Source organism: Gracilinanus agilis, chromosome 4 (assembly GCF_016433145.1).
Source record: "Gracilinanus agilis isolate LMUSP501 chromosome 4, AgileGrace, whole genome shotgun sequence".
Classification (NCBI taxonomy): domain Eukaryota; kingdom Metazoa; phylum Chordata; class Mammalia; order Didelphimorphia; family Didelphidae; genus Gracilinanus; species Gracilinanus agilis.
Genome location: NC_058133.1, coordinates 25,339,013 through 25,360,128, shown reverse-complemented (window position 1 = coordinate 25,360,128; position 21,116 = coordinate 25,339,013). Strand labels below are relative to the sequence as shown.

At 51.0% G+C, this 21,116-nt stretch overlaps 1 protein-coding gene across 1 annotated transcript; it reads right to left on the bottom strand.

Moving 5' to 3' along the window:
• Positions 1 to 2,069: 2,069 nt before the first annotated feature.
• GLIS1 (GLIS family zinc finger 1) lies at positions 2,070 to 18,572 on the bottom strand. Its single transcript, XM_044673296.1, has 4 exons — positions 18,412 to 18,572; positions 5,788 to 5,972; positions 3,282 to 3,452; positions 2,070 to 2,607 (listed from the first exon to the last, which is right to left on the bottom strand). Exons 1-4 carry the CDS (start codon positions 18,570 to 18,572, stop codon positions 2,471 to 2,473), a joined length of 654 nt encoding a protein of 217 aa, XP_044529231.1. The 3' UTR covers positions 2,070 to 2,470.
• Between the last annotated feature and the right edge of the window lie 2,544 nt (positions 18,573 to 21,116).

Sequence of the window (21,116 nt, the reverse complement as noted above, 5' to 3'; positions counted from 1 at the left end):
CAGGCACTCTAGATGGAAGGTTGAGAAGCGAACCAGAGAGGGTCAGCCATCCAGGAGGCGTTTTGTTCACCGTCTCTGCTCTTCCAGAGAGCCTGAGCTACTCCTACTGCAAACCCCCTTTTAAACATCAGTCTCCAAGCCTAGCAGTGGCTGAGGATCACGGTTCACTCCGCTGTGGAGGAAACAGATCGCCTGTGATGCAAAGGACGCTGGAAGGGCCCAGGAGGTGTGAGTGGGTTGCCATGTTTTACCCAGCATGATTGGCAAGAAGGAAATGGTGAAAAGATGTAAGGAAGGGCATGGAGGACTGGAAGTGGGCGAAGGCGGCCATGGAGGGGCATAGAGAGTCTGGCGGCTGCCTCGTGACCCTTGGAGCATGGAAGGACCCCGGGGAGGGGCTTCGGGGCATTATCTTTGGAGGATTAATGGAAGGAATAAGGACGAGAATGACATCAGATGGAGTGATGTGGGTAGACTGCAATATGCCCCAGGAAAGGGGGTCCCGACATGGATGAAGCCATTGAAGGAACCAGAAAATGGCAGACAGAGTAGGCCGGACCACAACCAGGTAAGGGACAAAGTCTCTCCCGCAGTCTTTCTGGTCAAGATGGAGAGATGGAAGTGTATATAGTTAGAAATATCTTGAACCCCTAAAACTACATTACCCAAACTTCCTTTCTGTATTACCCAGAATGCTTTTGTTCATGTGTGTCTTTACCGTTTTATTTGTTTATATAGTCCTGTAATCTTCTCCCTCTTCCTCTTTTGCTCTGTGAGCAGGCTGGAATAGGTAGCCGTCTTACTCTAGTTATTATTAATAAACTTTATAAAATAGAATACTTAGTTATCAGACATCCATTTTAATCTCTGCAGGAGTGGGTAAGTAGATTTGGAACGGGTTAAAAGAATACATCTAAAGAGTCTCAGTCATTCATGGCAGCCCGGAGGCCCAAGGGACAGAGTGCAGGCCATGCAGTCGGGAAGGCTCATCTTCCTGAGTTCAAATTTGGCTTCGGAAAATTGCTAGCTGTGTGACTCTGGTCAAGTCACTTTGCTCTGTTTGCCTCAGTTTCCTCATCTGTAAAATGATCTGGAGAAGGAAACAGCAAAGCCCTCCAGCATCTCCGCCAAGAAAACCCCATGAAGAGTTGAGCACAACTGAAAGAACCCAACCACAAAAGGCGAATAAAGGGACGGCCTTGGAATTAGGAAGACCCCCGTTCAAATACTGCCTCCCTCACGTACTGGTTTTGCTCCAAGGGCAAGCCGTGTACACTTTCCCAGCCTCAGATTCCTCACCTGCGAAATGGGGATGATAATAGCTCCTTGTTGTTATGAGGAACAAATGAGATCAATATAAAGTGGGAAAGCATTACATAAATGGGGACTGTTGCTTTTCCTGCTGTTGATACTGGTTGATACTGAAAAGGACGGGAAGGGAGGGGGGGGAAGCTTCTTAGCTATGAGACCCTGGACAAGTCACCTCACCCTCACAGCCTAGCCCTCACTGCTCTTCTGCCTTGGAACCAGCGCGTGGTATCGCTTCTAAGATGGAGGGTAAAAAAGAAAAGGATGGCGGTGCCGAGGCGGCTATCCCGGGGATCCCGCCTTGTCTCTGTCTCTGAAGCTTTGAAAGCTGAGGATGGCACCAGGATCTGGGGACGCCCTCCACATGTGGGTACGTCCACGGGCACAGACGTGGACACAGAAGTACCCGCCCACGAGTCCATGTATAGGCCCAGCACCCTCTGCACACTGGATATAGACTTGCAGGTCTCGTGGTGGCCTAACCTGCTCCTGAAAACACTCCCTACTTCCTCCAGCTCCGGATCTCAGAGGGAGCTCCCGCCTCTCCTGAGGATTATTCCCATTTATCGGAGGCGGCCACGAGGCCCAGACAGATGAAAATCCCCCTCCCCAAGGCCCGATTGGTGCCAGAAGGAGGGGAAGAGCTCAGGGCAGGGTCCGAGCCAGACACAGCTTCCTCCAAATGCCCTCCTGGGGGCCCCGCCGCCGCTCGCCGCTGTTCCCCAAGACAAAGAGGGGGGCAGCCACCGTGGGTACGTTTCCAGTTTTTAATGCTTTCTTGTAAAACGGAACCTATAAAACCAGGTGAGGAATGGACGTCAGTTCTGTACAATTTATATACATGAGGTCTGTGATCTTCAAATTAAAAAACAAGTCCGGATGGTTTCGAGGAGGCTCCTGGCCGTCTCGGGCATTCAGGGGAGCGTCGGCCCGGGCTCCGTGGGCGCTCCTCGGACCCGTGGGGGCCTCCTGGGGCCGCGGCTCCCCGGCGGGGCTTAGTGTTGGGGCGGGCAGGCGGGGTCCGTCTGCACGGGGGCTTCCTGGAGCTCATACAGGCTCCCAGGCCTGGCTACATATGTGGGCCTGGAAGGCCAGGCTGGGGTCAAGCTTGGATACAATGAGAGGGCTGAGACGGGAGGCCTGCGCCGGGCCAGGCCGGGCCTTAGGTGTCGGCGTAGATGGAGGGGAGGGAATTCAAACAGGGCTCATAGGGGCCGCTGGGGAAGAAGCCACTGTCGTCGGGGCTGCTGGAGGCCGCTTCCTGGGGGCCGCACGGGGCCTCAGACAGGGTATCGTAGCCTGCCAGAGAGAAGGGAAAGAGCAGGAGGTCAGTCGGGCAAGAAGCACGGATCGCACGAAGAGCCCCAGAGGTGACGATCCCCGCCGCCAAGAGCCGGCGTCTGCCGGGGAGACGACGTGCCAACGGCCTTTCGAGAGGGTGCCCAGGTCTGCTCGCCTGGTTCTCCCAAGGAAGGGAGGAACTTGATGATCCCCATTTTACAGATGGGTAAACTGAGGTGGCCCAGGGTCACACAGCGAGGAAGTGTCTGAGGCTGGATTTGAACTCAGGTCTTTCGCCCCAGGGTCCCGGGGCCATAGAGCTGGCTCTAGATCCTGGCCTTGTTATTTCCTGGCCGCGTGCCCTGGGCTTCTGCTTCCTCATCTGTCGAATGCGGAACATAAACTTTGTACCTCTCTGGGCTAATGCCGAGGAAGGCTTGTCAGCTTCCCCGCTTCTCTCTTTGGGATGGGAGCCAATCAGCATCCCAGTGTTGTCTATTATCCTATTTTACTTGTGTATTATTTATAGATGATATTATCATAACTGGGGGAGCCAAACCGCCCAAGAGATTTCGCCGAGACGGTCACAAGACGTCGGCTTCACTCCCCAGAGCGTGGCGCAGAGCCTGGCACATGGTGGGCCCTTCATGCTGGGAAGCCCTTCCCAGGTGCCAAGGGGGCGGCGGCGTTACCTTGGGCCGGTAAGGGGGTGCCGAGGGGGTGGTAGCCATTGGACCGCAGAGGATTAAAGCCGTGGGGCTCTCCCGCCAGACCGTCCCCACTGCCGCCGGCCGGCCCCACGGCCCTGTAGCAGTCGCCGTAGTGGAAACAGTTCTGGATGGAATGGAAGCTGCCTTGGTAGCCTGGGGAGGAGCACAAGAAGGGAGCAGTGTGGGGTGAGCAGGCTCCGCCGGGCATCTCCCCCCACTCCTGGGGGCTGGTGGCGGGAGCAGCCTTGGGGAGCCCAGGGGGACGGGCTGGGGCCTCACTTGGCGCGGGTGATGAGGGCATGTTTTGTGGCTTGGACCGTGACTTCACCCTAACTGCTTTTCTGCCTTGGAACTGGTATCTAATATCAATTCTATAAAGGTCTGGGAGGAAAAAAAAAGACAACCAAGAGGGCAGCTGGTTGGCTTTGTGGATTGAGAGCTGGGATTGAGAGCCAGGTGGTCCTGGGTTCCAGTCTGACCTCAGGCCCTTCTTAAGTGGGTGACCCTGGTCAATTCACTTAACTCCTATTGCCTAGCCCTTCTTGCTCTTCTGCCTTTGGACCGATACTTGGTATTGATGAAAGGTGAGGGTCTAAAAAAGAAAAAAAGATACTGATGCCAGCTACTCTTCCGCTTTCCTCTCCTGTCTTCCTCATCTCTCGGCCTCCTGAGCTCCCATTTTCAAAGTTTATTCTCCAGGCCCCAGGGCCCTCCCTTCCTGTTCTAACAGAGAAGTCCAGTCTCCATCGCCACCACCAGTGGGGGCTCTTTTCTCACCAGCCAGTTCATACTTCAGGTTCATTTCCTGAAGACATCATCAAGTCCATCTCCCTAATGCTTTTTTGGGTCTAAATGTGTGATTTCAAATACAGAATTCCAGGTCTCCCTATATGAAGACCAAGAACTGTTCCGTAGCCAGGGTACCAGAAAGGTAAGTTCCTTTTGCCCAAAGTGGCAAAGTCTGTATGCATTCGAGGCGGGATGTGGCCGTGTCTTTTCGGCTATGTGTCCAACCCTCTCCCACTACAGACACCGGATACACCAGTCGTCTCTGTCCTCAGAAGCTGTCCAGCTAGATTTCTGACCTTTGTGATCCTGGGAAAGAGCCTTCACCTAGCTGGGCCTCAGTCTCCTCATTTGTAAAAAAGGTGCAGTCGGCAAACCCGGCCTCAGACACTTCCCAGCTGTGTGACCCTGGGCAAGTCACTTGACCCCCATTGCCCACCCTTACCAATCTTCCACCTATGAGACAATACACCGAAGTACAAGGGTTTAAAAAAAAAAAAAAAAAAAAGGTGCAGTCGGACCAGACTGCAGGGCCTCTAGGCCTGTCCCCGGCAGTCCCCGGCCCAGGGGTCTTCCCCGGCCGGCCTGGCTAAGTGCCATGACGAGGCCGTTAGGGAGCACGTGTTGGGGCCAGATCCTTTTTCCCTCCAAAATATCAAGCCTGTGGCAAACCGGCTCAGCTTTCTTCCTCTGTGTTCAAACCTCCCCAACTCCATCCATCCGCACAAGAATTCCTTTTCGGCTCTTGGGATCAGAGGGGCCAGGACCCGCCAGCAGGCCTTGGCCACCCCGGGATGAACCCCTCCAGGAAGGGCTCGGCGGAAGGACCGCAGAGGCCAGTGTGGGCTCTGGTGACCACAGGGCCCAGCGGCTGACGCTGGACGGGGAGCCAGAGCAGGGAGGCTCCCGCCTTCACTGTCACCAGCCCCGCACACAGCGGGAAGGCGATGGCAAGGCGAGGCTGGCTCGAGAAGCAAGTGCGGGTTTCCTCTCGGAGATCCCAGGCTGCAAAATCTGTTTGTAGCCGTTTCCAAGCCCAGGTCGGCCCGGGTGCCTGTTCCTGCTGCTGGCACGGGCTCCCCCAGCCGCCCCCCTTGTGGTTTGAGGGCGATTTCACTTGTTAGAGGAACATAATCTGCCCTCATTTGGGGATATCATAAATCCAGGCAGAGCTAAGCCTTTCCAATTGAGGCCATGATGGGACGTCAAGCTCAGTTAAAATAAAATGGCAGGGCTGGGAGGGGCCTTAGACTAGGGAAAGAGAACTCAGTGGGCCCTTAGAACAGGGCGGGTCAGGGCTGGGAGGGGCCTAGAACAGGGAGTGTCAGAGGGGGAGGAGCTTATAATAGGGAGTGTCAGAGGGGAGGAGCTTATAATAGGGAGTGTCAGAGGGGGAGGAGCCTAGACCAGGGAGTGTCAGAGAGGGAGGGGCCTTAGAATAGGGAGTGTCAGAGGGGGAGGAGCTTATAATAGGGAGTGTCAGAGGGGAGGAGCCTAGACCAGGGAGTGTCAGGGCTGGGAGGGGCTTAGAATAGGGAGTGTCAGAGAGGGGGGGCCTTAGAACAGTGTCAGGGCTTGGGGTAGCCCCGAGCTTCCCGAGGCAGGGCTGGGACCTCCACTGAGCTCAGCGTGGTCCCCAGGCTTCGGACAGTGAGGAGCCCCAGCGGGAGATGCTCAGGGAGCAGCCAGGCTTCGCTCTTACCTTGCGGGGCCAGAGGAGGTGCTGCTGCTGCTGCTGGGTTCTGGAACGCTTGGTACGGCTTGCTGGAAAGGGTGGGGAAGGGCTGCCCCCCGGGGGGATGGGTCTGTGCAGGCGGCAGGGGGTGCTTCTGCAGCAGGGCAGGCGGGATGAATGCTTTCAGAGGAGTGAGGATGTTTGGAGTGAGTCTGGGGAGGAAACAGAACTTGGTGAGCTGAGGGCAAGGAATCCTGGGTCACAGGCTCAGGGGGGTCCATGTCGGTGGCAGCAGAGTTTCCTTCAAGATCTTTTGCTAGGAGAAAACTAGATTTCTGCTGATGTCAAGCTGCAGCTTTGTAAATGCCATTAGGAGATAGAAGGAAGGAGCAGAAGTTAGAAGAGCCAATACAATGATTACTAGAGTATGGGCTGAAGGCTCCGAGAGGGCCTCTGAGTGGCAAGTGATGCCCGAAGGAACGGATGAGGACTATTGCCTCTGACGCTTTGCTCTCAAGTCCCTCTTATTTTGACATTCAATGATCTGGATTGAATGTCCCATTGTCTAGAATCCTTCTACCTCTGACAATCTATGTTCTGGAATTTCTGGGATCTCACATTATATTTGCTGAAGTCTCTCCCAGTTCCAACCTCCTCTAAGTAATCTCTCATGTTCCGATTCAATGTTTTCTGTTCTTGGATCTCTCCTAGATCTGACATTGTTCGAGGCTCTCCTCCCCCCATCTCTTGTCCCATTCTATGAACCTACATTATCAGGATTTAGTCGAAAAAATGCCCCTTCCTCTTGGCTGTCCCATAACTCATAGGAGTCTTAATGAAGGCCTCTCCTAAGCTGCTGGGTTCTCTTCTAAGCCCTCCCTTCTCAAAGAGCAATAATCCTTGAGGGACTGGCTGATCCCCAGCCATGAGCAAACCCTCCTCTTCCCAGCCCAGCTTGTCTTCATCACTCTGGGTAATAAGACTAAAAATGTCTAATCACTGTCTGGCTGCACAAGCGGCAAACTCATTAGCACTAATGACCGGGCTCAGATACGAAGTTTCGGGTTTCAATTTGTTTCAATCAAGTGAGTATTTCCCTCTCTGCCAGTGAGAAGGCGGACAGAAGGCTCCTCGGCCTGCAGGCGAGGCCCAAATCCCAGCCGGCTTCCACGTTGCAGTTTGCCATGGACTGTTCTCCCCTGAGCCAGCTGCCAGGGGAAACTCTGAAGTCACCAGAGTGAATGGGAATGGGGAGAGAAAGGAGGGAGGCCGAAGGGCTCTGGACGGAGACTTTGGGAGCTGGGCAAGTACTGGGGTTCTGCCACTTACTAGCAATTTGATCTTGGGCAAGCCGTTTCCTTTCCTGGCCCTCAGTTTCCTTATATGTAAAATCAGGGTTGGACTAAATGATTGCTATGACCCCCTCCCAACTCTGACATTCCTAGCTAAGACTCCTCCCAACCCTGATATTCTGTGACCCAAGAACCTTCCCACCTCCAACATTCAAGGCTCTAAGGAGGCTCAAGGCTCAACATTCTGTGTTCTAAAGTCTCACTGGGCCCTGGCATTATATATGTTGACCCTCCATACTAGTAAGAGTTTGCTCATGCGGCCTCTGGAGCACCGGATTTGGGTAGATGAAAAGCTGAGTCTGTCCTCAAGAATTTTCTGTCTCGGTGTCTGTGACTTCTGGGAACTGATTTTTGTGTCCTGGACACAGACTCAAACTCATATAACTGAGGTTCTGTCCAACTCTGACACGGCACCGTGTTGGTGATCGTTGGTGACATAGACGTCTCAGACGGGAACCAGCTTAACCCTGAGTGAATGCATGGATGGATGGAAGGAAGAATGGATGAATGCATGGATGGATGGAAGAATGAATGAATGAGTGCATAGATGGATGGAAGAATGAATGAATGAATGCATGGATGGATGGAAGGAAGAATGAATGAATGCATGGATGGATGGAAGGAAGAATGAATGAATGCATAGATGGATGGAAGAAAGAATGAATGAATGCATGGATGGATGGAAGAATGAATGAATGAATGCATAGATGGATGGAAGAATGAATGAATGAATGCATGGATAGATGGAAGGAAGAATGGATGAATGCATAGATGGATGGAAGAATGAATAAATGAATGCATGGATGGATGGATGGATGGATGGATGGATGGATGGATGGATGGATGGATGAAAAAGCATTATTTATTGTGAACTGTGTTGGGCCCCCTCTGGGCGACTTCCATAACTCTGACATTCAGGTTGGGTTCCTTAGGCAATGGTTTTTTAGATATTCTTAGGGTCCACACTCCTGAAGCTGGTTCAAGAACCCCATGGTTGCATTCCCTTTACTCTGGTCATTTAGGTTCACCATTCTCTGAGTCTATGAAAGAGATCAATGAGGGGAGATTTCAAAGGGCACCTCTTGGAGGTAGAAGAAGAAGAGGAGGAGGAGGAGGAGGAAGAAGAGAAGGAGGAGGAGGAGGAGGAAGAGGGGGAAGAAGGAGGAGGCAGAAGAAGAGGAATAAAAAGAGAAGAAAGAGGAGGAAGAAGAGGAGGGAGATGGCCGTTTCTCTGAGAACTCTCAGAGTCAGTCGTGAGATAAATGACAATGAGTTCTTGGCTCCCCCTCCAGTACGTGGTTTCAGCTGTTGGGGAGGTCTGGTTCTGGTTACAGGCTTCAGAGCTTTGTAAAGCAAACGATGCAGTGTTCGTTTGTGTAATAGATTAGAGCCAGGGCTGATTCCCCCCATGAAGCTGAGACACAATGAAGGGGAGATTCTTTGGGTCCTCTGAAGGCCTATAAAAACAGTGCCGCTGCTGAGTTATGCATGCCCTACGGAGAGTCACTGTTTCCCATAGACAGTCACGGGAAAAGTACAAGGAAAAAAAATTCTTTTCTAACAGTTTCTGCCTTTTTTTATGCCCCCAGCACTTAGCACAGTGCTTGGCACCCAGGCGGTACTTAAGCTTTGCTGGCTGACTTGGTGTGTTGACACGTAAGAAATGTTTCTCTACTTTTTCCATGACGGACGCTCTATGAGGCTGGTCATCGTTAGCCAAGAGCCGGTCCGTGCACTGACACGGAGGCAGCTCAGAATAACCCATCTGGCATCGGTGGCCAGTGACTTTCTCTCTCATCCCTCGGCCTGGCAGGCAGAGCAGGGGAATACAGCCCCAGCTCTCCTCCACATGTTGCCCTAACTCGCCACGTGGGCTTGGCCTCTTAATGGGGAATGGCTCCCCCTTGCTAGAGGCCTTCAGACAAAGCTGAGCCTTCCTCCTCTGCCTCTTCCCCTCAAGAGGAGACAGACTGTCCCTTCATTAAATGGCAGAAGAAAAATTAAAGGCTTTTTCTCTAAGATAAACGAATGAATGGTTTAATGGGGAGTGTTTCTAGCCAAGTCATGGGGCTGGCAGCCACATTCCTAGGCAGGGAGAGGTGAGCCGTGTAGACACTCTTCCTGGGAATGTGGCCTTGAAAGGAGGAGGGATACAGGGCAAGAGCTTCAGGGGAACCGGAGGCCAAGAGACTTTCTCAAGGCTGGAGTGCTGAGACATGAATACGCAGCAGTGATCCCTCCGGACTCCAGGCTAGTCACTTTGTTCTTCTCAAATCTAGTTTCACATTGGTAGAAAATGGTTGAATAGCTGTTGCTCTAACTCACAGGCTGGAAAGAGCACTGGATTTGGAGGGAGAAGTCCTGGGTTCGAATTCCAGTTTTACTACTTACTACCTATATGAGTTGGAAGGTTCTCTGGGTCTCATTTTCCTCAACAGTAAAAGAAAGGCCTTAGACTGGGTGATCTTTTCCACCTCTATAATTGATGACAGGGCTAGCGGTTTAGAAAGAATGGAAGTTCCTTGAGGTTAGAGACCATTTCTTATTTTTTTCCATATCTCCGGTACTTAGCACAATGTCTAAGCTCCAGGCACACAGTAGATGCTTAATAAATGTATGTTGAGTGACCAATCATACATACTTTGTTCTAATGTTTTCATAAAGGTTTACAAAACACTTTATATAGGTCCAATCCACAGATTTTATCCCCATTTCACAGATGAGAAAACAGAATCTCAGAGAGGTTAAAGGAGTACCAATGACCACACGGCTAGTAGGTATCTAAATCCTAATCTCTTGACTCAAGTCCTTAAAAAAATTGTCTTCTCGCTTCTTCTTCCCCTGCGATGGGGCCCTGAGTCCAGGCTTGAGGGTAGGGGGTGTCTACACCCTTCCTAGCGGGTCACTTACTCCCTGCTGGTTCCGGCCTAAGCCACAGAGGCTTGGTGAATGGCCGGGGAGGGGTGGCACAACGTGGGGTCAGGGAGTTCTCCAACTGGCTTCTACACCAGAAGGACTGAGCCCAAACGGGGCTGGAGTACAGAAGGAGGAGCAGCCCCCACCTTTGGCTTTTGTGTACTTTCCCTTCCCCAAAGGGAAGAAATAGGAACTTCCAGGTGGGAGAAGGGGCTTCTGGCACCTTGTGCTCCTGAGGGCTTGTTTGTTTAAATTTCTCTTTACTTATTTTTGGTCTTTCCTCTCTGCTCGTTGTTGGAGAAGGTATATCGTGAGAGGGGAGTGCCCAGGTGGCTGGGGAGGCCTTCAGAAGCTCCATCAAAGCCATCTGAACTGGGGGCGGCAGGAGCACCTTTATCCCCAGTTCCACCAAATCTCCACATCTGTCTAGCAGGGACTCAGGATGACCTTGAAATAGGGATGCATCACGGGCAAGGCGCCCCCTCCAAAGCCTGGGGGTTCCTGGTCTGACAGCTAACCCCGAAGGGGGACGGAGCCTCCCGGGAGCGGCAGGTTTGTTTTCCCATCTTTAGCCCATTCGATGAAGATTTACCGTCTTCACGAGCGGCTGCTATTAAACAGAACCTGTCGTTATTCACAGCAGACGCCTTCACGTGTGTTGAAAGAACCCGGAGCTACCTGAAGTCTTAAAAATGAAATAGTGAGCAGAGACGGAGCAGGTCTGCCGGGGAGGCTTGGCCCAAGCAGGCCCAAGTTAAACACTTTGGCTCTCAAGAAAACATATATAAATTAATAGAAAATGACTCGTCCTGGCACACGGCGGGCTCTGCCCTCCCCCCTCTCAAAACAGATCTAATAAACACACAAGCAAACCCTCTACCGAGGCCCGAGAGCCAGGATAAATACGCTCCGTAATGAAGTCAGATCCTCTTAGGACGTTTGGGAGCAAATTAGATAATTCTGTCAAACTAGTTAAATGTCTCAGGAAACCCTCGGGGAGCAGCGAGGGCCGGACTGGCCATTGACTTTGGCAAGAGGGGCCAGAACAGGAGAGCTTCTGCTAAGAGCGGGGAGGGGGCTCCCGACAGACATGACTAGGCCTTTTGTCCCCTGGCCGCCACGACGGCCCGTGATTCACACGGGGGACGGGCACGACGAGGGGGCCCCCGAGCCGAGGGATCCCGTCTTGTCATCACCCCCGCACGGGCGCAGAAATTCTTTACGTGCACTTAGCCAGGAGTGCGGGACGGGCGATGGATGAGGCCGGACGGGAAGGCGGGCTGCGGAGCGGCCGCTTGTTTATCTTTCCCCGGGATGATGTCTGTGAAGTATCTGGGGGGCCCTTCGAGGAGCGGCTCGCAGAGCAGGCCGAAGCCCAGCCTCGTTTGGGGGGGCTGCCTCGGCCTTCCCTCCCATCGCCGGGACGGGCCCGTTGGAATTCGAACGTATTCACAATGTCACTGAGAAAACTGTTGAAAGTGGGGGTCAGATTGGATTAGATGACCTGGGAGGGCTCTGTGATTGGATCTGGACAGGATTTACGAGGAATTGATACTAATTTCAAAGGACAGCCATGAGACTCCAAAGGACAAATGGTTATATGGACACACAACTTATGAAAGAAGAAAGAAAACGGATAAATAATGACCTGAAAAGATGTCTATCCTCACTAATTATCAAAGGAATTCAAATTATAACAGTTCTGAGACATCACCTCACACCTTCTGATTCTAAATTCCAAAAGTCCAACTCTAAAAAAAAAATAAAAAGAAAAATAAATAATAATAAAAACAAGATAAAAAGAAAATCTATGCTGGTAAAGCAACAGGCCCATATATATATTGCTGGTATTATTGCAAATTAGTTCAATGTTTTTTAAAAGTGTTTCGGAGGGACACAATAAATGCATCATGAAATTGTTCATATCCTTTGACCTTATGATTCTATCACTAAGAATGTGCCACTAGACAAGTCACCCAGATGGTGGGGGAGACTATCAAACTTAAATATTTATAACTGTATATTTCTAAGTTACTTTTCGGATCAGAAGCCGTTGGTGGCTCCCTATGGCCTCTATGATAAAAGATGAATTCCTCAGGCTGACAATGAAGGCTCTTAGCAGTGCACAAAACTCTGCCTCCCTCATGCAGTCTCCAAAACCAGCCAAAACTTCTAGTTGTTTCCTGAACTTCCATTCTTCCTCTCCAAGCATTTGCAGAAACCATGCACCGTGTTTGTCTCTTGCCAACTCTTTCACTTAGAACCCTTATCTTCCTTCCAGGCTCTGCTTTTAGGTCCCCTTCTTTGTGAAGTCTCCTTAGACCTTTCCAAACATTTAACTTTCTCCCCCATCTACCATTAATTTCTCTATTAGCATGCTGTATTTATCTCCCATTAGTAGAAGGCAAGCTCCTTGAGGGCAGGGATTGCTTCCTTTTAGGCTTTGTATTTCCAGTGCTTTGAACATGGGAGATGCTCAACAAATTATTTGCTGAATTGAAATGTAAATGAGTCAACCTGGAGACTTGAAATGGTGAAATGTTCCAAGTAGATAAGCAGAAGAGAAAATATAAATTTTATCTAATATCTACTACATGTAATCTTGCTAATAACCAAAATAAATTAATTCTAAGGCACCACCTCAATTCATCCAATTGGTAAAAATAAGAAAATAGGAATAAATAAAATAAGAAATAAGAAAAAAATGACAATGCTCTATCACTTGGATAAACATATGTGCTTATACATTGCTGGTGTTATTGCAAACCAGAACGATATTTTTGGTATTACTCAATAAAATTCCTACAATGGATCATACTCCTTTAATTCAGTGATTTCATTACTAGAAACATATTCTAAGGAAGTTGTTAAAAAGAAAAAAAAGTCCCAATCCTATAAGGATATTTGTAGGTGAAATATTTCTACCTTCACTATTGCCATTTATACAAAATTGGAAATAATTGATGGTTTGGGAATGTCTGAAAAACTGTGGTCAGTCAATATATAAGTGGCCCTCTTATTTCCTTATCATCCTCACATTGCAATAACTTGTAATTTTGTCAATGTAGGCCCACTTTCTGACTCAGATCTCCTTGTGACTTAAGAGCCTCAGAAGGTTGCTATTGGCAAAAAAAAAAAAAAATGGGTCTGGACTGAAGGAGGAAGAGGAGGCCCTGGAGAGTCAGAGGTGTGGGGGATCTCGGAGCTCAAAGGGTCAAGCCTCCACTCATACAGTCTCCACCGTAGCTCAGGCCCCCATCTCCACACACACCTGGACTATTGAAATAGCTGCTGGGGGTTAGTCCTACCTCCAATCCAACCTCTATTCAGCCACTAAAGTGATCTTCTTAAAGCCCAGGTCTGACCCTGTCACCCTGACACACCCAATCAACCCCCCTGGCTCCCTATCACTCCAGGATCAAATATAAAATCCTGTTCAGTTTTTAAAGCCCAGATCAATGCCAACCAGCTTGAATATCACCCGTGGTGGGTATCTCGTTGTCTGGTGAGACAGGCTGGTCTGTTTTCAGGAAGCCCTAAATTTTCAGGATGGTCTAAGTAATCACTGGGCAGCTAAATGGATAGCATGCTAGGTCTAGAATGAGGAAGATCCAAGTTCAAATCCAGCCTCAGATTCCTACTATGACCTTGGGCAAGTCCCTTGAACTCTGTTGGCCTCAGTTTACTCATGTGCAAAATGAGCTGAAGAAGGAAATGGGAAACCACTCCAGAGTCTTGGCCAAGAAAACCCTAAATGAGGTTATAAAGAGTCAGACATGACTGAAAACGCTTGAACAACAAAATGAAGGCTGATTTTTAGGTCAGAAAACCATTTCCAGGGGTTTAGGAGAGATTTTGAAATGGTCTACTTTTCTAGTCTACAGGGTCGGTCAAAACATTATGGTAGGGGCAGCTAGATGGCTCAGATTGAGAGCCAGGCCTAGAGACAGGAGACAAATCTGGCCTCAAATACTTCCTAGCTGTGTGACCCTGGGCAAGTCACTTAACCTCCACTGGCTAGTGTGTTATCGAATTTGGGATTCTTTGGGGTTCATTGAGTCTTAATATTCAGATATATGATATAAACTTCCTTGAAAACTACATTTCCCATGATTCCTCTTACGGAGGAAGTGTGATTACGTAGTCAGAGGTATAAGACTCCTGATGGGATTGGGACATGCTCTCTTTTCTCTTTTCCTTGGAGGCAGCCAGGAGGGCAGAAGGTAATGGCGGGAGATCTGAATTAGATCTTAGCAGGCGTGTGGCCTTCTTTTAATTACCAATATGACTTTAAATAAACTATTAATAATTTTAAATATATTCATCTATATCAAAATTATTTGTAACACTAGTCCAGGGGTCGGCAACCTTTTTGGTCGTGAGAGCCATAAACGCCACATTTTTTAAATGTCATTTCGTGAGAGCCGTCCAGTGCTCACAGTGGGCACTCCTGTAACAGCGCCTGAAAAAAAATGGACTTTATGGCTCCTGCAGAAAGAGCCATATCTGGCCCTTAAAAGAGCCGGATATGGCTTGAGAGCCTTACGTTGCCGACCCCTGCACTAGTCCTTACCACTCTTCTGCCTTGGAATCAATACTTGGCATTGATTATCTAAGATGGAAAGGAAGAAGGTTTAAAGAACCAAACCAAACCAATATGGTACCATTAAGTCATGAGGCACAGGTTCTTGTGACCAGGCTTGAGCCAACTACATCTGACAATATTGTTTTTTTGTTTTTGTTTTTTGTTTTTTGTTTGTTTTTTGTTTGTTTAAACCCTTAACTTCTGTGTATTGTCTCATAGGTGGAAGATTGGTAAGGGTGGGCAATGGGGGTCAAGTGACTTGCCCAGGGTCACACAGCTGGGAAGTGCCTGAGGCCAGATTTGAACCCAGGACCTCCCGTCTCTAGGCCTGACTCTCAATCCACTGAGCTACCCAGCTGCCCCACATCTGACAATATTGAAAGAATTTGTGAATGTGGTTCCTGAGAAGTCAGTGTCTTCTGCAGAACCCTGGAGAAGAGAGAGCTCAGGATAAGAGATGGGCAGATCAGGGCATGGAAGATGGGCCACTGGCTTACGTCTGTCAAACTTACAAAGGAAACCTTAAAGGTTGGCAAAGGAAATAACAAAGGAGAGCCTTGATCAACCTTAAGGTGGGGTATCGTTGTGCCTTGTTACTCTTGTGCTGTATTATTATCACGTGGAAGCAGGACTGGCCTTGTTCTGGTTGGCCCCAAAAGGCATAATGAGGCAGGCAGAGGACACAAACCTCTTTGCCATGAGGGCTGTTCCAAAGTGGGATGAGCAGCCTCAGGAAGGGGTGGACTCTTCCTTCCTGACCATCTCCAAGGACGAGCCAGACCCCCATTTGTTGGTGGTGTCGGAGTGGGATTCTTGTATGGGGCTGAGGTGGTCTAGTTTTCCTGAGGTCTCTTTCAACTACTACAAGTCTCTCTGCCTGGAGAGTCTATCGTCCTCAGTGGGGAAGAGGAGAGGAAGAGAATTGGAGCCTCAAAATTCTTTTTAAAATGTTGGAAACTGGTTTACATGTTGTAATTGGGAGGAAAATAAAATAAATTTCAATTGTTTAATTAATTTTAATTATTTACTTATTTTGGTTATTTGATCAATTTAGTAATTAGAAAATTGATTTGCTAAAAAAACCACACACATACACACAAAAAAAACACCACGTCGTAAGTGTGATAGCTAAGAAGAAAGCTGCTGTTCTGAGGCTTAGTGTCGAGGCATAGGAAGGGGATGGTACTCCTCCTGTTCTCTGGACTCATCAGACCTCATCTGGAAGGCACTGTTTTCAGTTCAGAGCATCTCACAGTAAGGAGGACAATGGCCCTCTGGATGATACCCGGAGGAGGACAATCAGAATGGTCAAGGACCTTGAGTCGCTGGCGTACAGACACTGGTTGAAGAAATGAGTGGCATTGCGCTTCTAGCCCAGGTCTGCACATTCCACAAGCTCGCTCGAGAACACAGTAAGAGAAGGAAACTAACTGAAAAGTGGGAGATGGAGGTTCCCTCCTGCCTCTCAGATCAAATACAAGATTTAAAGCTGTTTATCACCTGGCTCCTGCCCTTCTCTGGTGGCAACTCAAGACTCTTCTCCCTCCCACCCACCCTCCCATCTCTTCACTAGCTACCCTCATTCCTTTGATTTCTTTTTCTTCTCTTAGAGCTAAAATTTCAAGTAAAATATTGACCAAGGTGGGGTGATAATGGGCATCCCTGCTTCACCCCGGATTTTGCTGGAAAGGCTTCTAGATCACGCCCATCACAGATGTCTGCGGATGGTTTTTACTACTTATCACTTTAAGGAAAACTCCACTAATTCCTTTGCTCTCTAGTGTTTTTTTTTTTTAATTTTAAACCCTTAACTTTTTTGTGTGTTGATTTATAGGTGGAAGATTGGTAAGGGTAGGCAATGGGGGTCAAGTGACTTGCCCAGGGTCACACAGCTGGGAAGTGTCTGAGGCCGGATTTGAACCCAGGACCTCCCATCTCTAGGTCTGACTCTCAATCCACTGAGCTACCCAGCTGCCCCCTCTCTAGTGTTTTTAATAAGGAATGGGGGTTGTATTTTGTCAAAGGCTTTTTCTGCATCTACTGAGATAATCACATGATTTCTGTTGGTTTTGTCATCGATGTAGTCAATTACACTGATGGTTTTCCTCATGTTGAACCATCCCTGCATTCCCGGGAGGAATCCCATCTGGTCCTAGTGTATGATCCTGGTGATATACTGCTGTGGTCTCCTTGCTAGGATTTTAGTGAATTTTTTTTGCATTAATATTTATTAGGGAGATGGGTCTATAATTTTCTTTTTCTGTTTTAGCTCTTCCTAGTTTAGGTATCAGTACCATATTTGTTCCATTCTTCAGTCAAAGCTAAGTGGTTTATGTTCTGTTTTCTGTATATACTATTTCAACTGCAATTTCCATGCTTTTTCAGGCTATTTCCCTTTACAGGGAAGCTCTCCTTTCCCACTTTTGACTCTTGTAATACTTGAAAGTTCAGGTACAAATGCCATCTTCTACAAGAAGCCTTCCATGATTATCCCTGTTGTTAGTGCTGCTTCCTCTGAAATGTGTATTTATTTTATCTATATTTCATATTTACTCATCCAGATACATTATGAACTTTCCAATTAGAATCTAAATTCCTCAAGGACAGGGCTTCTTGTTTTTTCTCTGGTCCCTAATACCCAGGACAGTCCTTGGTACATAGTAGGTACTTAATCCCTGATGAATTTAGAAGAAAAGATTGAGGTGGGGTGGAGCACTACAACTGTCTTTGAGTATCTGAAGGACCTGGAAGAAGGCACAGAATGATTCATTTTTGGCCCCAGAAGGCAGAACTAGGTTCATTGGGTAGAAGTCTGGGTGAGAAATTGAATTGGGAATTTCTTAATAATGGAACACAAGGTAGTGAGTTCCCTGTCAGAAGAAGAATGAAAACAGAGTAGACCAACGTTAGCTGGGGATGCTAAAGGGATGTTCTGTTGGAGGTGGGGATGACCCTGGACACAGATTGTACAATGGAGAGGACACTGGACTTGGGTTTGAAGTTCAGCTTGGTTACTTATTAGCTACAAATAGTTGGGTGAGTCCCTTCCTCTCTCTGGGCCTCAGTTTCCTCTTCTGTTAAATGAGAAGAATGGCTGCGAAGGGTCCTTCTGGTGCTAGCCTGTCCCTCCCACTGCTAAATTCCCTAATTCCGGCCAGGGACGGCTGGGACAGATGGCTACAGAGGCCTCCAGGGGGGCCGAGGGGGTCGGGGCTGGGGACAAGGGAGGCACCACAGACCAAGGCTGTTTATTTGCAAGGAAAACTCATTTTCTTAAGGATCCTCCAATGAGCACATTAACTACTTAGCTCCAATTAGCGGGCTGTAATGGGAAGCATATTTGTGCAGGCCAAATTGGGGCGTCTTCGGACTTCTGCTCTCGCCCTCAATGACTGTGTCGGAGGCTCTCCTTTGGCTTTGCCCGTCAGCACAGCCGGTGAAAGGGTCCAGGGGCGGCGGGCGGCCCCGGAGGGTGGTGGAGGCAAACAGTGGGAGGTGGGAGCGATGAAGCTGGGTTTATGGAGCGTGCAGGAAAGCAATTTGTCCAGCAAAGAAATCACTATTAGCACCGGGGCATGGAGGGAGGCCACCCCGGAGCCTCCTCGGGGTATCCAGGCGGCTCCCTTCTGCCTGGAGTGTCGGGGGGCCCTGCTCCCCTTCCGGGCCTCTGTTTACCCTTTTTGAGAGAGAAGCAGGGGTTGGAGGAGTCCCTGAGGTGCTGCCCTGACTCCGACATTCCCAAACCCCATTTCCTCCCCCCATTCACACACACACACCCTACACTGCCGGGTCACCTACCCTTCCCGGGTGCTCTCGGCCGCAGGCAGCGGGGACAGGTGGTGGTGGGGGCCGGCCATGGCCGAGGAGTCCAGCGGGTGGTGCCTGGAGGAGCCGTCCTGAGAGGGGGGCAGGATCCCAGCAGTGAGTCCGTTCTGAGAGTGACTGGAGCCGGGGAACATGCCTGCAGGGACAGGAAGCACCGGGCGTCATCCTCCCCCCATTCCAGCCATCCCCGGACAGCCCTGGACAGCCCTGAGTGGCCCTCTGTCCGGCCAGGAGGCCGGGAGACCCGGAGAAGAGTCCTGGGCAGTGCCCGTCCTGCTGGCTCCCCTCTGGTCAGGCAGAGTCTCATGGCAGGGGTCAGGAAAGCATCCGTCAGTCGGATAATGTCCAGAAAAGGGCCACAGGATGCCCGGGGACCCCGGCATCAGGCTGAGGCAGCCAAGGCCGGCTGCGCCAACCGGTGTCCTTTTCAGGAAATACGGGGTCCCGGAGAAGGGCCCCCCAAGATCAGGATTTCTGAGATGGAGAGGCCCCGCCAAGCCTCTGCTCCTGTCCTGACCAGTCACTTATTTATTTTTTAAAATTATCTTTATTTTAATAACAAATTCCCCCACAAGAATCAATCATTTATGAAAGGCCTCCTGTGTGCAAAGAACCCCAGGATCATCCGTCAGCGAGCACTCCGAAAGCTCCTACTGTGTGCCAGGCATGGTGCTAAGCTCTGAGGACACAAATGAATGAATGAAATCGTTCCTGTTCCGCTGGGGGAAACCACATGGAAAAGAGAATTGAGAATAAAGGCCCCGTCCGTGTAAGGAAGGGGGGCCCCTCTGTGCCCCAGAAGAGCCCCCGTGCCTCGCCCCTGGCCATCAGGACGGGCCGCTCCCCCTCGTGTCTGACTCCATCGTCCGAGGTCCGGGCCGCAGAGCCAGGAGGCCAGGCCGGGTCCCCCCACCCCGAGGCCGGCTCGGGCTGCTCTCCCAGGGGGAGCCCCACCAGCCACCCGGCCTGGAGAGGAGGCTGACGTGTGGGAGGCCGAGCAGGCTGGCCCCACAGGGAAGGGCCTTGGGGACTCCCAGGAGACAGAGCTCAGCTCAGGGACCGGAAGGGCCTCAAACCGAGCTGCCCCAGAGGTAGTGAGCTGCCCATCTCTGAAGGAGTTAAAGGAGTTGGGGGGGCTGTGAAGAGCCCCCCAGGGGCCTGGATCTGTCCCAGGGTGGGGTGGCAGATGGGGAGAGGGGATGTCTCCTCGGGGGGTTCCGCTTTGGCACAGACCTTCCCCCCGTGCCCCTCCCAGCGTCTCCCTGAGCCACCGCAGTGTGTCGATGGTCACGACTCACACTTGTTTAACCTTCAGCCCCACATCTGGTCCCCAAACTGGCCGCCGCCATGGGGAGGGGTCAGACTGCCCTCTCTCAGGCCTCGGTTTCCCCATCCGCAAACCAAGGGGCCTGGCGGCGGGGCTCTCGGAGAGCTGCCGACCCCCAGCGGGGGGGGGGGGCGCCTGCGGGCTCTGGGGGGCAGCCCAGGCTCCTCCCACCTGAACTCGGGTCTCCCCCCGCCTCTGTCTGTGATGCTGTGGGGGGAGACCTGCCCTGCCTCCTCCCACTGGACTCCGGCTCGGCCGGGCACGCAGAGCCCTCCTAAGGGCTTAGAGATCCCCGGCCGGCCCTCAGGCCTGCCCAGAGGCTCTTCTTCCTTCCGAAAGTGGGGGGCGCTGAGTGGCAGGCCGGGGGCAGTGGCGTGAGGACAGCCCGCTGGGGACAAAGACCTCCGGCTGGTTCACAGGAGTCTGCCCAGAGCGACAACAGCAAGGAGGGGCTCGTACAGTCCTCATTTTACAGAGGAGGAAACTGAGGCACAGACTGGCCCAGGGTCCCAGGGACGCTACCAAAGCCTGCGGTCTCCGGGGCGGCCTGCTAACGTGGGGCCTTGGCCAAGTCACTCCCCCTGCAGAGGAGGCCTCGGGCTCCCAGCGGAGCCCTCCAACAGGCTTCCTGAAGATGGGAGTTCTTTGGCCCGTCCCTTCTTGCCCTGGGCCTCAGTTTCCTCATCTGCCAAATGGGGGTGAGAGGGGAGGGGACACGCGAGGCCTCTTTCCCAGAGCAGAGTCAAAAGCTGCTGTGAAGCTGGGACTCGGGGCTCCTCGGGGGCTCCTTCAGGGCTCCTCCCTGGCACACTTGAAAGTCTGAAGCAGCTCCCACGTGGAGGGAGAAAAAATAAAGTTAAAACATGAAAAAAAAGCCTGGAGTAACCTGAGAAATCCCAGCGGCCGAGGCTCGGCGTACCGGATTGCGGTTTCTTTGAAAAAACAAAAAAACAAGCCCCAAAATGAGTGTTTTCAACTGGAATAAAAAGGCCATTATCTGCTCTAGAATGCTGCCCCCCATTTGTCCTGAGAGCTTTGCTGGCCTTCCTGGGCTCCACTGTCTGGGGGAGCCATCTCAGGGGCCGAGAACAGGGGCATCAGGGCTGGGGGGGAGCCAAGGACAGAGGCGTCAGGGCTGGGGGGGGCCGAGAACAGGGGCGTCAGGGCTTGTCTGTCTCTCGTGCTTTTCCCTAGCAAATGGCTGAGCTTCTGACTTAGAATGGACCCAAGGATGGTGCAGGCCGGTGGTGGGGGTGCAGTGACTTGCCCAGGGTCACCCAGCAAGGGAGTGTCTGAGACGACATTTGGGCCCGGGACCTTCCCGTTGCCCCCGGCTGTCCCCCCCCCCCCC